Source organism: Struthio camelus, chromosome 7 (genome assembly GCF_040807025.1).
Source record: "Struthio camelus isolate bStrCam1 chromosome 7, bStrCam1.hap1, whole genome shotgun sequence".
NCBI lineage: Eukaryota > Metazoa > Chordata > Aves > Struthioniformes > Struthionidae > Struthio > Struthio camelus.
This window is the reverse complement of record NC_090948.1, coordinates 1,117,558-1,133,878: the sequence shown is the minus strand read 5'-3', so window position 1 is coordinate 1,133,878 and position 16,321 is coordinate 1,117,558. Positions and strand designations below refer to the sequence as shown.

Sequence of the window (16,321 nt, the reverse complement as noted above, 5' to 3'; positions counted from 1 at the left end):
AGCAATTTTTAAACCGCAGATCCTTAGGTTACTGCTTTACCTCTGTGCTCTACTTCCAGCAGCAAAACAATCTTTCCCCAGAAAACAAGGTTCACAAAACAAAATAAAGCTTATCTGAGACTTACTATCAAAAGGTGCTACCTACATAAAAATACAAGCAGCAACTCTGAACATCCTCTCAGGCTTATACAGAAAATGAAATCCAGCCTTTCCACTTAAAGCAGCCCGTTACAAATCACCTTTTAATCCCACCATTTCATACGCAACCGCTGAATACTGCACAGTCCTCCAGCCCTTCTGGTTCCCTTCTCAGTAAACGCAAAGGGGAAAGTGATTCGCGAGGCTTTACTTGCATGGGAACGTGCATATTCACACAGGTCAGGGTACAACGGGATTGGTGACAAACGCATTTATATTTGGACAGTATCTGTTAATGAGGGCTTACCTGTGGAAAAGCATGCACTCTAAGGGGCTTTGTATGCTGTGTCCCACTGCAGTATTCTTGTATAATACTCTTGACCTCCGCTCTTATTTTATCATTTGTTTTGCTGATTCTCAGTTCTTTGCTTCCGTCAAAACTGTAGCAAGATTCTTATTTTGGATTTCAAGTGCTGTTTTAGAGCTGATGAAGTTCTTTTGTTCGTACTTAATCCTGTGAAGAGACGCTATCAAAGAGCAGAGTCCAGAAATAAAAGTGCATTGTAATCCAAGAGAGATTAATGACAGAATATGGACCACTCGAATGTTAATGGCCATTTATTTCCCCAGATTCCAAGGGAGATGCCCAGAGAAAAGGAACCCTTTTCAGTCGCATAGGCCCCGGGCTCCTGGCATGATTACAGCTGCCCCCAAGCTGAGGGATCAACAGGCGAAACCTCTGTATGCTCCCTTCTCTGTCCCCTACCGCCAGCCACGGGAAACAATTTCCGAAGTAAATGTTAGTCCTTAGATCTTCCACTTCCCATGGACGGTGGGAACAGTCTTCACCTACAAGCAGCGTTTGATAAGAAAACAATGATTTAAATACCTAAAATGCTACTGCTTTACATTTAAAATTACATGTTTCCACATCAAACAACCTCAAAGTCTAAAATATATACTTAGTTTCCCCTAATTTTTTATTCAGAATTATGAGGAAGTTAAAGCTGGCATCCTCCAGATCTCGATGAAAAACCGCGGTCCCAGATGCTGGCCCAGAACCCTGCTCTTCCCACCGAGGCAGGCTGGCTCGGAAAAAAAACAGAGGCAACATTGGTAAAGGCATTTACTGTCTTCCTAAAATACTGATGAAAAAAATTCTCATCGCAGCTATGGAACTAAGTCTCGTTTACTGACTCCACATACGGAAGCAAGGAAACAGAAAATACATCTCAAAGCCGGAGTTTCCAGCGCTGTGCCACTGCCCACACTGAAGGGCAGGAAGTGCTGTTATACTGGTAACGGGAGAGAGAACATCACTAAAACGTACATGTTTGGGAAAATCTATCTTCTGAGTCACTCTGCTGTTACCTTAGGTGAGTAATTTTAGCTTCAATTACACCTCTTCTTGTACAGCTGTGTGAGAGAAAGGCAGGCTGCTGAAACCTCCTCCCGTCTCCCCACGCTTCACATCTCCAAATAACAGGAAGGGCAGAGCAGTGGCTCCCGAGAGCCAAACGTCCCCCCAAACTCTGAAAGACAATTTGTAGGTGGCAGGGCTATCTTGCCTGCCTCGTACCCAACTCGAAGGTCTCGCAGAGGCAGACACGGCCCGCTTCCCCTTCGTGCTTCCCAGGCTTCAGCGTTTACTAGCTCCAGGCACAGCCCTTACAGGCGCAGGCTCCCTCGCCGCGCGGACGAGGCGCCAGCGCAGCCGCACCTACTGCGGTGCCTCAACCGAGAGCCCACATTCCTACCGCCAAAAGGAAACACAATGTCATTACCTGAGGAGAGGTGTGATTACAAGCCATGAACTACTGTGAACTGCAAAGCATTTATTTTGTTGTTCTGAGTAAAGTTAAACCTACAAATGGTCAACATCTCCGTGCAGGGGCATGAAATCACTGCTGAAGACAACAACCCTGAGCCTCAGGGACAAGCAGCAACGGATGAACACCACAAAATTTTCATGCTGCAGTTATAAACCTAGGACAGCAGAGGGCACTATGACACAGAAAATAAGAAGAAGATACTGACTATTATGTGCCTCTAACGAGAAAGTAGATACGCAAAACTGCAAATACTACAACTCGTTTTCTTCTTTTATTAAAAGGGCTAACGAAATGCAATAGTTCAGCACTAAACTAACAATTATGCCACATAAAAAAAAATTAACACTCATCAATAGCACTCAAAAGATGCTACTTCAGCAAAACAACATATATTCGAGTGTGTGATAGACTATGGGTTAAAACTAGTCTATGAATCTTATTTAGTGTTTACAGCTACCCTATGAGCTCCAAACAACTTCCAGTCTTTGGGATCAGATGATTTCCTTAGACTCCAGCAGCTTTGTTATACCAAATATCCTCGTGCTGCTAACATCCCTGCGGATTACAGCCAAATGGTCAGTCAGTAACGTGTATTAAAAACAAAGTACAATGCTTCAAAAAAAAATTCCAGTATTTGTTTTAAATACATGGGTTTTAAGTCTGCTGGATGGATAACAGTATAGTTAGCAAAACCACGTAGCAAAAATAAAATTCTAAAAAGCATGGTCCGTAATTTATATCAGTCAGTAGCACTGAATTGATATGAACTGCCTGAACAATGCTTGGAATGACTGGGGCTCTGTTAGCATTGCATCATAATTCCCAGGCAGCTTCGTTTTCTGTCTGATTGCACACAAGCATTGGGATGTAGAAAACATCTACGTTACTGTCAGTTCACATGACAGTTTGAATATAGTTGGCATAGCCTTAAGTTTTCAAGACAAGGACAAGCGTAACTCTCCATGACGCAACAGCTTTTATCCAGCTCTTTCAGTTAAGTGCCCACAGCACAATAGGGAAAACATAAGGGCAGGACCACAGCGCAAAACACTTAAGCTCCAAACTGTCATCCACTTCCTCAGAAGCAACAAGCTTTGGTGGGAGATGGTAGCTTTTTTTATCCCCTATAAATTTGCTTCTCTGGGAAGAATAATTTGCTTTGCATTTTACAGGCAGGAAAAACTCTGGAAACTTGCCTCCACTGCCCTAATTTTTTCCCCACGTCATACACACAATCACCTTTTCCCCTTGTTTGGGGCCTACTCTGAAATATGGAGCGTGGCTTTGTACTTTGAAATAAACGCTGCTTCCCCTTGGCCCCATGTGGCCGTTCTTTGGGCCAGGGACTTCAAGAGGAGCTTTGGTTTTCTCGTTACTCTTCAAGAACGGATTATTTTTTGCCTGCCTAAGATAATGAGAGGTTTTAATATTATGCCTGGCTTTGATGTGTTGGAAGCAGGAGAAGCTGTGAACGGGCTCATGGGACACTTAACAGAGTGATAAACCAATAGTCAACATAGCAACAGAAATGTGGATTTTTGTGAACACGTGTGCAGCTGGAAGTGCCACCACCAGTAGATTCCAATAGCCCAGATATGAGATGAGCAGAGTTTTGACAAAAAAACATTGAAGCGTGGATAAAGATGATCAAATCTTGAAAACATTGTACAAAAAGGCAGTGGAATTTAAAAGCGTTAACCATACATGTAACCCAGCATTGGAGCATGTTGAATATAAAGCTAAAATTACAGATCTGAGTGACAGCAAAAGCCAACCAGCAAAGACAGCTGAACTTGTACCTACTAGGTACATACAGCACAGCAAACCTCCCCGAAGACATTTTCCCAGATAAGCAACTAGTACCAGTATTACCAAGCAAGAATCTTGCAATTTTTTTTTAACTTGTTGTTTTTAGGACTTTGAAATGTTAATTTTTAATAAGTCAAGAATATTCAGGAAAAATGCAGAGCCAAATTGACCACTCCATTTGTATTTGAAATTTAAAAATAAAAGTTAACTTTTAACTAGTTTCAGAGGAAATATTTTTATTTCTAGTCTTAATTATAACATTCTAAATGTTGTTGCCTTTTTAAAAAGGTATCTTTTCTCTCTACTATATAGAACTTCACAGCATAGCTTTGGCCAGTGATGCTTAGTAGTCAAAACACTTAATATTGGAATTTGACTTTAGAAAAATTAAAAGTTGAGACAAATTGCACTAATAAAATTGCATCCTTAAACAACTAGAATATCCCATTTCAATCAGTGACCCTCAGTCAGGAAGTATTTGTAAACATTTATAAGCTTGTAGTAAGACTACAGGAAAGTTCCAATAATTGCAATACATATTTGGCAAATGTCTGCATTCTTTTTCTTCAGACTATTGTTTGCCTTGGCTCTCTCCCCAGTGCAAACTGATATAACACAGCTCATGGCAGTTCTGCTGAGGACATTAACTACAACTTCGTTCAGCACTGGATGATGGACCTTTCTTTAGCTGATCAGTTTGAGCAGAAACATTCAGCCAATATAATGCCATTAGTCAACACATACTGATATCCAATAAAATGGCACCTCCCCAGTTTTGCTTAGCTAATCTGTGATGCTACATGTTCTCAGATCAGCATTTAACTGTTGTTATGCAGTCGAGAACTTGTGATGATGCTTTGTAGGTCAAGCATCATGCACTTTTACTGTTTTCCATAAGTAGGAAGAAGATTCAGACTACATTCAATTGCTAGTCTGTTGAGCACTGAAACTATAGGGTGAATTATCTGATTGCAATTACTTTTTTGAACATCTGGTCTTGTATGTGCCTGTAACTGTCTGACATAAATATGATATTGCAGAACTGTTATCTATAGCTATCTTTCAGCGGTTAGAACACTGGACCTGTTTAAAGGCTTCTCAGCCTATTTCCTGCCAAATTTCGCAGTTAAATTTTTAACTCCTGTAAGCAGCAGCATTTCTTATACCTTTTCTGATAAAGACTTATTTTTAAAATTCTGGAAGACCTCTAATACATGTGTGAAGTTCATAGCAAACCAGTGCATCACTGGCACACATATTTTGATTAATATGAACTTTGGAGGGCTAGATGACTATACATGGACCTGATCCAAATTCCTTCGACATCAGAGGAGGGCATTGTTAACTTCAGCAGGTGTTGGACCAGCTCATATATGCTGACAGTAGCCCTCTGTAGAACATTAGGCTTGCCCACTGTTTTCTACAGACTGGCTCACAAAAGCACTATTAATCTAATAGCATTCGGCATTAAACTGAGATTATGTATGTCTCATAAGGCCTGCCTTTCCCGAAGTCAGATTCTTGTGTCCACTTACCTTCCTGCTGCGAAGCTGCGTAGCTGTGCAGCAGAAACATTCACAACACACAGCAGCCCTCGCTGGTTTGGAACGTACTCCTCCGCTGGACAGCATTAACGCACAGAGGTGCACAGAGCAGACAGATTTAAGATTGCAGATGAATGTTAAAGTTATTTAAAATACCAACATACTGAGTCAGTAGCAAAATGTGTATTCTGTTAGCCATATCCCCAGCATTTCAAGTATTCTTTCCCAGTCTTCAAATGCAACCACACTTAGCTCTAGCATATGTTAGTGCTACTTATTTTAACACTGAATTTCCTCCATTATGTCACTATCATTTAAACTCTCTTATGTTATTATTGACATAATTGCCATTCTTACCAAAAAATCAAATAAGAGTTTAAACACGTGATGGGTCTGTAAGTGAACCAAACTTAACATCACTCCGTTGGACAAAAACTAGCCAGGACACTCTTGTGGCTATGAAAGGATTTCAATATTTCATTTAGCCCCTTCTCTCAAAAAACACACTGTTAAGAATTTCACTTACCTCTCTACATTTTCTCCCTTTATCAAGGATTCCCAAACAGACCACACCAGGGGTTTATTTTAACAGTGCTTCTAGAACATTTAGGTATTCCCTGCAGTGGCCAACAATGAAAGCAGAGAGTGTGGCAACCTTCTCTATTTTTAAGACATGAATTTGGTCCACACAGAATGCGCTACCTCCCCTCTTTTGCCTTTCCCAAAAGAATGCACTGCGATCAGTATGGTCAGAGGGGGAAAAAAAAAAATACTTTCTTCATTCAAGCTTTCTTTACTTCTAAATAGGAAAGTTGCAGCAAGAAATAAATGCTGTTTCCTACATTTTTGTGAAGGCCACAAATAAGGTATTTTAAATACTTCTCTTTACAGCCTGTTCCACAGTGTTAAAATAAATGTTTTCCTAACTTCAGTGCTTAAAGTAGAATTCAAATACTTTCTTCTTCAAAACAGTAGTGGAGGGGTTTTTTTTAGGCCTTTCGTTCCTCCCCTAAAGTATTCACATTAGCTTTAAGAAACACTTTAGAAGTGAACAAGTTCTATGTCATGTTGAATTTGCTTATGCTGCAAAATTCTAGGTAATGACCGACTTCTTGGTCTTCAAGTCAAAGGAGTGGAGTATCGGTAGCCACACCTAGCTAAAGTGACTCATAACTTAGCGGTGACGGGTTTATAACTTCTCTTTGCCACTGGAAAAAGCGTAAGTTGCAATTAAAACCTGGGTGAGGCTGGACAAACTCTTAAAGCGTTTGGAATTCTGAGGTTTTAATTGAAGCTGCACAGAATGAAGCAGCTGCAGCCGGGTAGGAATGCGACTCCGACATTTAGCAAAGTGTCACAGAACAGAAATCCTGCTATCACAGATATGACTAATTCACTTCTGTGTCTGACATCCATCTTCTCAGGGTTGTGAAATCAAGATAATTTCTACTTTAATCTCACAGTGGCACAGGGATGAGCAATTCAATTCAAACCAAATAAAAGTTCTCTCCAAAGTCATCCTGAAAATGAATATTTTAGCAAGATGTTCTTAGTTCATCAGCTGCATAGGTCTTAAAATAGCATAAAGGGCCATCTCTACAGGTATGGTACATCACAGTGGTGTCTAAGTGACACCCACTAGCCCCAAAGCAAAAGTATCCTCAGATAACATCGCCGTGTTTAGGGAAGCAAGCTTCTACACCACTGGCAGAAAACAAAATCAGAAAAAACAGGAAGTGACAAAACAGATTTTTTGTTTCTCATTGCTTTAACAAGGTAACACACACATGGTTTCCGTTTTAAACCATAATGACACACCGGATTCCTTTTGATAGGTGTTCCAAGAGAGCAAGAAATGGATAGCATCTCTGCAATGCTAAGGGACTGGAACTGTGCTGAGAAAACCCCTGAAGCGAAACGGCAGAGATTAACCATGGGCAGGACAAAACAACAAACCACTTGTGTCAAAGAAAATAACAACTTTAAAGTTAAGTAAGATGTTTCAAATTAGATTCATCTAATTTGAAACAAGACTTATTTCCTAGCTTTTATGCAAGTAAAGCACCCAAGGCCCAAGAATGCTGTGTAACAAGGAAATCTGTGCATAGAAGGAGCATTTAGGAAAAGTCTTTTAAGGACTTCAAAGGCTTCAGCTGAAGGGGGGAACATATACAAAAGAAACAGCAACAGGAGCAAGATGCTGTGTACCCCCAGCCTTTCGATACCTGCTGACAGTGGTAGGGATACTGCTTTATGAAGAATTGGGACACTTCAAATAAAGAGTTTGTACAGAAAGAAAGGACTTCAGCTAAGTCACAAGAGATTCAACTTGATGGCACTTGAAAAAAAAAAAAACCACACCAAAAAGGTCACCAATGACATTTATATTGAACTACGAAGGAAAGCTGGCAGGTGTGGAAGAACACACAATTCAGTACGATGTTTCTGTGAGGGATGAAGGATTGGAAAGTCTGAACTATCCTTCATTCGAAGATACAGAGGATAGAAACAGTCAGATAGGAAATGGAAGACAAACTCACTGAACTAGGTTACCAAGAAAAGAGGCAACAGTTGTACCTGGGGAAACTGGAACGCTTAGCTTTTAAAGAGCTCGGCTGCGGAGGCACACACCGAAGCTTTGCCGAATGAAGACAAACAGCGGAACGCTTCAGCGCCACAACGAAAAAGACGCAGGAAAAGAACAGGCCACGCTGGTGGCGAAGCAGTGCTAAAGCAAGCATAGAATAAAATGAAGTTAACAAGCCAGCTATCGCAATGAGCGCACACAGAAGTTACAAGCCAAAACATGAAGGCTATAGCACCGATCAAAAGTTCCTGCCTGCCTGCCAGGACAGCGGCAATGCTGACTGCACTACACCAAAGCGTATCCGAGAGTAGAAAATGCAAGGGTAAGGAGAATCATAATTTTCCCAATCTACATGGAGGTAAGGGCCATATCAGGAGATAATCCTCAAAACTAATCCCAGGTGCTACCAACTACTGTTTCATGAAACAGCTAGTTAGCCCGCAACACAAGATGCGATCCCTGGCTCAGTCCCCAGTAACATGCAAGACTTCACTTCAAATCTTACAGTTGAAAAGTGACATGTAATATAGCAACTCTAATACTGTTCAGTCTCCCTACAAGACCCACAAAGACTTAAAATCCATTAAAATTTATGATCAACTTTATAAAGGCAGACTAAAAAAACAAGCTTGTTAGAAGTAGTCTGTGAGGCAACCAAGAGTTAAACCTCTCTTAGGTTGGAAGACGGCTACTTAATTCAACGCACAATGTTCACAGCCAAAGCATACCACCTCTTAGAAAGGCTTGGAAAAAGGCAGGAGAAAGCCAGCATAGCTGAACAGTGTGCTGACAAGGGAGATGTTTGGATAGAAGAAGGTATCCTTTAAAAAGCTCAAGTAATGACCAAATGAGCATGGATCAAACTTCAGGAGACTAAACGCAAAATGCAATAAGGCAGGCCAAAAAGAAAAAATAGCGAGGAAACAGAAGGAATCCAATTATAAATTATAATAATACAATTCTGTTTCTGTCTAGCTAAAGTTTTTCCCCTGTAACGCCAGAAAGCAATTACTGGATCACAGCACGAAAAACACAATAGAGCAGACATTTTCTTCAGTCAGGAGGTGATTCAGCTATCAAAGTGGGGTGGGGTTTTTCTGCGCTATTTTAGGAAAAAAACACTGCTTTTAATTATCTAAAGCTAAGGCTTCCAAGGTTCATTCATCATGACTGGCACCTGCAGCAAAGGTATCTGCAGTTCTCTTTCTTTTTTCCCCTATTCTTTCCTTTTCAAGAACAGCACAAAAGGTGTGAAGTTCATGTGCAGCCAATAATACTGGAAGGTAAGCAGGACAAGAAGTTGTGGCTAGCTAGGGCATGTTTTGCATTTGCAGCATCAAACAGTGAGCAAAGCATATGTCATCATCCCTTCCCTCCTACAAAAGCTACCCAAAATATAAAAAGGAAGAGTGCTGCAGCAGCCAAACTAAAACTGAGAAAAAAAGGTGGTGCTGCTTCTTCCTGAAAGAGCTCCCCTTGCCAGTGAAGCAAATCAGCTGGGGGATAGGCTGGCAGGAGCGGCTGCAACACAGCATGGGAACTTCCGCCCAAGCACGGGACGCACAGGCTGGCAGCAGCTGGGGAGGGCAACGGTGCTGGCTAGAGCACCCGTGTTTGGGGAAAGCAGGAAGCCAGGATAAAAGTTGAACTATAAGTTTTAGGACATCAAGGCTGGATGAGGAGAAAGGGGCTTTAGTGATGCTTGGATTAAAGGACTCTTTGGTAAAGCAAAATAGTCTAAATTATAATATTTGGGAGACATCAGGGTTTGTATAGCTCATGGTTTTGGGAAAGAGGTAAGAGAAGGCATTCCTGTACGCAGGCAGTGGTGGGAAAGATAAGGAGGGCGGACAATTCCTGTAATTAAAGAAAGTTCAATCTGAAGTTTAAGTACTACTAGCCTGAAGTTTGGAATACTTTCATGGGCCGTGTTGATAAACGCATTTTTTTAAAAAATGCAGGTAATAAGGCTAAATACAGGGCTAATAAAATAAAACTAACTCACTAGTTTACTAACTTCTTTCTTTGAAATTTGGAAAAGAGATAAAAAACTATGCAAAAAAATCTTTTTTTTCCACCTAAGAATAATCAGATGTTTTTATGTCAATTAGTACCTAATATGCATCTGTTAGTGAAGTGTGATATCTTATGACACCCAGCTGTCTTTCACTGTATGATAAATGCCATTTCTATGGCTTGCACTGCATTTTTTGAAAATACAAACATACTTTCAGCATGCTTTATTTTCAGAGCGATAGTTATGAAAGAGCAGTATCAAACCCCCAGTGGGGCTCAGGGCTTTGTTTAATCATAAACAGATAATGGGAAATGAGATGAGAAGAACAACTGCTGATGAGTTGGCAACAACATTTCACACCGCATATGTCAGGGGGCATCAAGCAACTGGCTAGGCAAGATACTATTTCAAGAAAACATTTGGAAACATCTCTGTCAGTAGCTTTTCTTGCTAAGTGTGGCAAGAGCAAAGCGTCACTTTCTCCTAAGTGTAACTCTTAAATATGTTACGCTAAACCATTAATCTAAAAATGGCTAATGCAAACACACAGTGCTTTAATTCTGAGAATTATATAAAAATACTACACCCTCCTCTCATCCTATCGCTTGTATAATAACCACTGCCACGAGGCTCCTGTGCATAGTCCAATACCAATACATAGATAGCTGAGCACTGGAAAACATTTTTCAGCAGTTTGATACAAGCGATGAATGCTAGAGTTTTGTAATTCTGGAAAGCATTCCCCAGCCCGTAATATGCAGCCCTCACCTTTTTACCAAAAAACATGACATATACATCTATTTTCAGGTGGAAGCAAGTGAGCAGAGTAACATTTAAGAACATCTCCCATAAATGTCAGAGAATTTTAAACAACTTCATAGACTGCAAACCAACCAGTGGATCGTGAGTGGCTGAATCTTTTTTGAATTTGAGTTCCAAGCTTTAGAAAGCTTACGAGAACTAACTAGTTCCTTGATTTTATGGGATATATTCTTTGAATATAATTAAAAAGAAAGGTATATCCTGCAGAGATATTTTTAACTTTTTTTTTAAATCTTCCTAAATTCCTACGAAGTCTTTTAAAAAAATTCCTGTTCATAAAACCCACACATTAGAATACGAACAAACGTATGCATCCATTTCAGGACGCTAACTAAATTATCAGCTATTTTTATTCCAATCTTCTGATTAGTAGGATATCCTCAAAACAAATTTACCTATGTCAACATTTAAATTAGCTCTCAAATTATGCATACTCATTAATTTACATGAGTTTATGGCATCTAGTTCTCTACAAAAATACATCAGCACACAAAACCTCCAACGCATAGACGTCCAAAAATACTAAGCTAATTAACACAACGTTATATCAGACACTGAGAATCACTGTGGTCAGAAGGGACCTCTGGAGATCATTTAGCCCATGCCCCTGCTTAAAGCAGGGTCACTTTCAAAGTTAGACCTGGCTGCTTAGGGCCTTGCCCAGTCAAGAATTTTTCCAAGGATGGGGATTTCACCACCTCTCTGGCTCCTGGTTCCAGTGTTAGATTGCCCTCCTGAGAAGAACTTTTTTCTTGCATCTAATCTGAATTTCCCTTCCCGCAGCTTGTATCAGTTGACTTTTGTCCTTTGACTCCGCACCACTGAGAAGCATCTGTCCTCTATCTTCTCTACAATCACTCATAAGGCAGTTGAGGACGTCCAAAGCATAGGCACAAGAGCTATCCAACCAACTTTTCTTTTTAAACCATCTTACCATTATAGCTCGCCATAACAACAATAAGACACATAAAATAGGCTATAAACTGTCCCAGTAAAAATACTGATTTTTCACTGATTTTTTGAATTAGCTTTTAAATTGCTCAACAATGCCTAGAAGCTCAGGTCACAGACCTGAATCATGACAAGTAGCTATCATCAAGATTTAAGCAGATTCAAGCCGACAGTGTGACATAAGGTTTTCACTCTCAGTTCAATAATGGAATGAAGCCAGTGTTAACTTCAAGCTGAAATGCCCTTGTGCTTTGAAATCTCTAGTCTGTGATTGAGCTGTATCTATTCAGGTCACAGCATACACAAGTTTTAACTTTTAGTTAAATATGTTTTTATTGGTAATACAAATAAAAGCATCAAGACTGAGTTCCTTTAAACAAAGTTAATACCATTTGGATTTACATTAATGATATACCACATCTCCTTATCTATAGAGTTTTCATACAATATTGTGCCTACCACAGTCTTCATCTTTTAATGCAAAAGTTTCAGGTATCCATAAAATTATAACACAGATATAACATTAATTTCACCTATAAACGTATTTGGATAATCATTATGGGCTGAATGTGCAAGGCAGTCAGAAAACAGAGTCAACTTTCAACAGGTAAGAAATAGTTTTCATAAGAACAGAACTTGTCCAAGAAGTTCTCTCCAGCCCAGAAACTTAATCACAAACAAAAAGCAACTAATAGCCACTTGCCATAAGAGATCACTTTCCTACCCCCACAAATAAACTCTGAGACCCTTAAGTTGAATGCAAAAATATCTTTTTGCAAATCAGTCTCTTTATCAACCACAAAATTAGTCCAGGCTTTGAAGTCACTTTCTGAGGGCCTTGCAGGTGGAAAACTTGTCCACACAGGAGTTAAGGAAAAATAACAAACTAATTTAGATTTCTTCATGCTATTTAGGCTTTAGGGGTTAAAAACTGCATTTTCACAGCTTTCAGTGTGTATACTAGTTTAGAAAAAACAGGTAACGTAAGAAGCCAAAACTAAATGGAGCACCAGTAATATTCATTATTTACAGGACAGAAGAACGCATCTTCAAAGAGAAGCCAGAAAGGGATTCTCACTAAAATCAGGAATTTTAGAGTTCTGCCACATCAAGTGCGCACAGTTATACTCTCTTTAGGAGAGGCCAGATGCGTTTGCTGACACCACCACAGCTGAAAGCATCACAAACCTGACTCCAGAAGGCCAGACGGGGACAGACCTCAGGGGCTGCTGCGCCAGCACATGGCTCAACCCGGCGTTCTCCCAAGCGGCCGGCCGCCTTCACTGCGCGGGCAGAGACACGCGCTCCCTGCGTCCCGTTTTGTTTTCTGGAGGCTCTTCCCAATCTGAGGAGCTGACCTCCACCATCCCAACGCCCTCGCTTCACCCTAACGAAGCGGATCATCCATAACCCAACGGCTTTAGAAGAACCTGCGACCCCTGGGCCAAAAACTACATGCCGCCATTCAGCCGTGACAGAAACCTACCCCTACATACGCCTTTATTTCCTAAGCTGCTTCCAACCTAAGCCCCCTTATCCTTTTCTTTCCTCCTGTTCAAGGAAGCTGATGCTGCTCCTCTCCGGTGCGGCCTTTCATAGCCCTTTTCATTAGGAGACCGGCGCTTTCCAGGTCCGTAGGCCCCTTCCCCAGCGCACCGGAGCGCGGCTTCAGCCCTCCTTCCTTCACCTCGCCCAGCCACGGATCTGCCATCTCACTGGCAGAGGAACCTAAAGAAATGATATGTATGCGTTTAAAACAGAAGTTCTCGTGTTCAACAACAACGTTACTTCCCAGCCCTGAGGACCTCGGCGCCGCCTGCAGCGCCTGCCCCTCCGCAGAAAGCCGCGATTCCTAACGGTAGTTTATAACCCCGAACCCCTCTGTGTGTTGGGGGGGGGTGCGTGGCGGGGGGGCGGCGGAGGTCACATTTCACGACGGGAGGATCCCGTTTCTGAGGGAGAGCGGCGATTCTGAGGCAACTCGTGATTTTTCCAGCCGTCGGTCGCAAGCGCCTTCTCAGGCATCGGGGCTTCCAACCGCCTCCCCCCCCCCCAAGCCGCCGCGCTGGCGACGAGCAGCAGGATCGCCCCAAGAGTTGCCGGCGGCCGCCGGAACCGGGGCAGCCCGGCAGCGCCGGGTGCTTTCCGTCACGGCCGCCGGGGACGGGGTCGGGGACGGAGCCGCGCCCGCCGCCGCCGCCGCCTCAGCCCCGCGCTCGCCCCCGCCCTGCGGGCAGCCGGGCGATGACGTCACCGGATCAGGCCGACCGGCAATGGGCGCCATTTTGAAACGCCGAGCCCTGCAGCGGCGGCAGCTCCGTGCGGCGGCGGCCCCGACCCGCTCCCGGCCGGCGCCTGCCCCCCGCGGCCCCCCGCCTCACCGGCACCGCGCGACATGGCAGGTGAGGAGGGCCGCGCCGCGCCGCCCGGCCCGCGCTGCTGCTGCCGCCGGTGCGGGCAGGGCAGGGCAGGGCAGGGCGGCAGGCCGCGCCGCGCGGACGCGGGCAGCGCGGCCCTGCGCCGGGGCGGCGGGGCTGAGGGGCGCGGCCTGCGCCGGGGCTGGGGCCGGGCCGCGGCTGGGGGCGGCGGGCTCCCTTCACCGAGCTCTTTCCCTTCCCCAGGGGTGGCAGGAGGCGGCGGCAACGATTTCCAGTGGTGCTTCTCCCAGGTGAAGGGGGCTATCGACGAGGACGTGGCGGAAGGTAAGGGCGGCGCCGCCGCGGGCCGAGCCGGGCTGGGCCGGGGGGCCGCGGAGCCGAGGCGGGGGGCGGCCCAGCGGCAGCCGCGCTGCCCTCCCCGCCCGAGGCTCGCGGGACGGGGCGCACCTGGCCGTGACTAAGCTGGTGCCCGCGCCCCGCTCAGGGCAGCATCCCCGAGCAGGCGGGGGGGCTTCCTCCCGGCCGGCAGTCCCTGGGGAGAAGGAGTAACGACGGGGACTAACTGCAAAGGGGGAGGGGGGGAGGAGGAAACCGACCGCACAAATGGAGTCTGTCAGGCTTGCCGAGTTTCGCTCTGAAGCAAGGAGAGAGTGCGTGGCTCCGTCGTGTGGGCTTAACTTAAAAAGTAGGGTTTAAAGGCTCTGGCAGCTGTGAATGGATTTTATTCCTAGTCGTTAGCCTGTGGAAGCTGCCAATAAGGTATTTAAGTAGGAAAAACAGGCACACCTTAACGTTTCTCTGGAACCTACGAAGTGCAACGTGCTTTGGCATGAGTAGAAAACAAGAAATGTTTTACTTGGAAGAAGTATTTTTGTAGTGTGTAGAATTGACACGTGAAGCTCTGCTGGAGTTTGATGAGAACGTTCTCCTTTTTTTCTAAATTTTCCGTGTTTAAACTGTTCAAGTTGGAAATACTTCACTCTTTTCTACACAATATGTGTGTGAAACAGCGTTCTGTGGTATTTATTTAGACTTTTACTATATTAACTGACATTACTTACAATAAAATAAAATACAATAAAAAGTTAAGTTACTTATAGTCTCTGTGTGTGGTCGTCTTGGATTGTAGATTTTTTTGCTGGATGCGGTAAATGTTTTCTCTTACTGTCTACTATAGAGAAATTATTCTGACAGTGTTTTCATTTCCCTGCCACTTGTTTTGACATTCCATTCAAAATAATAGCTATGGGAGGAATAGACTTGGAAACCACTTGAGGAACTAGTGTTCAGTTGAGGTGGTTGTTTTCTTCCCCCCACCCCCCTTTTTTTTCTAAATAGATTTTGAGACGTAATATTATTTTGAAGTTTCCAGATTGCTTATGTAATGAGTTAAGTGGCTTTTATGACTTTCCAAAATGGTCCTTCTGTCTTAATATCTCTCACCTATATTGCTTAAAAGTCGGTTCTCCATGTTAGAATAAATATACTTCTCTGAGCACCTTACTTCCCGGTTACTGCTGAGCAACATGAATTTGTGTAGAGTCAGAAAGCTTCTGCTTTTTGAAACACCAGTGTCTTAAACCCCGTCAGTTAGCAAAGTGTGTAACAGCACTGTTCGGAGAAAAGAAACTTGTGTTACTGAAGAGATGAGTCACAGAGACTGATGAGTTTCTTAGGTTAAAGAGGTGAAAGCTCTATGTTTTGAAAAGTTATGGGGAAAATAGTGCCTCTGGTGTTCAACGATTTTTCTGGGATTTACTCTTGAGTTCTTAGACTTCTTCTGGAGTGAGGGCTGCAGATTATGTGAGGTTATTACGTGTAATTCCATTTACTTCATAGGGCAACTAATGTATGTAATCAGTCAGTGTGTGGTTTTGCAGAATTGGTACTAGGGTTTTGTTTTCCTTCTGGAATATCAGAATCAGTTGTAGTCTTAGTGACTCGCTGTCTATATTCCATTTTTGTTCTTTTCTTCCCTCTATTAGTTTTTGCCTTGAAATAGGAATTAAATGTGGAAACCACACAAAGCTGGTATGTTCATAATTGCCAGAATTTGACTCTGCAATATGCAATAAGAACATGATTCCATTGCTAGATTTTTGCCTTGTTACTGAGATATTGACTAGAACCACTGTGAATTCTGTCTTTTTCTGTCAGCTTGCTATTTTTGTAATTTTATTTCTGTGATTTGGGAAAAAAAATAGCCCTATAAAGGAAGGAAATCTGAAAATGACAACATAAAG

General features: G+C 43.0%; 1 protein-coding gene and 1 long non-coding RNA gene across 2 annotated transcripts in view; one reads left to right on the top strand and one right to left on the bottom strand.

The window, feature by feature from the left end:
• Positions 1 to 13,563, bottom strand: part of LOC138067911 (uncharacterized) — a 31,448-nt gene extending 17,885 nt beyond the window's left edge. Inside the window, exons 1-2 of the long non-coding RNA XR_011142352.1 lie at positions 12,889 to 13,563; positions 446 to 987 (exon numbers count right to left, since the gene is read on the bottom strand). This is a non-coding gene — a long non-coding RNA (uncharacterized lncRNA). The remainder of the gene's footprint in view (positions 1 to 445; positions 988 to 12,888) is intronic.
• A 386-nt stretch (positions 13,564 to 13,949) lies between these two features.
• Positions 13,950 to 16,321, top strand: part of PPP2R2D (protein phosphatase 2 regulatory subunit Bdelta) — a 38,902-nt gene continuing 36,530 nt past the window's right edge. The window contains exons 1-2 of the mRNA XM_068951382.1: positions 13,950 to 14,102; positions 14,322 to 14,402. Of these exons, the coding sequence (XP_068807483.1) occupies positions 14,096 to 14,102; positions 14,322 to 14,402 (88 nt within the window). The 5' untranslated portion in view covers positions 13,950 to 14,095. The remainder of the gene's footprint in view (positions 14,103 to 14,321; positions 14,403 to 16,321) is intronic.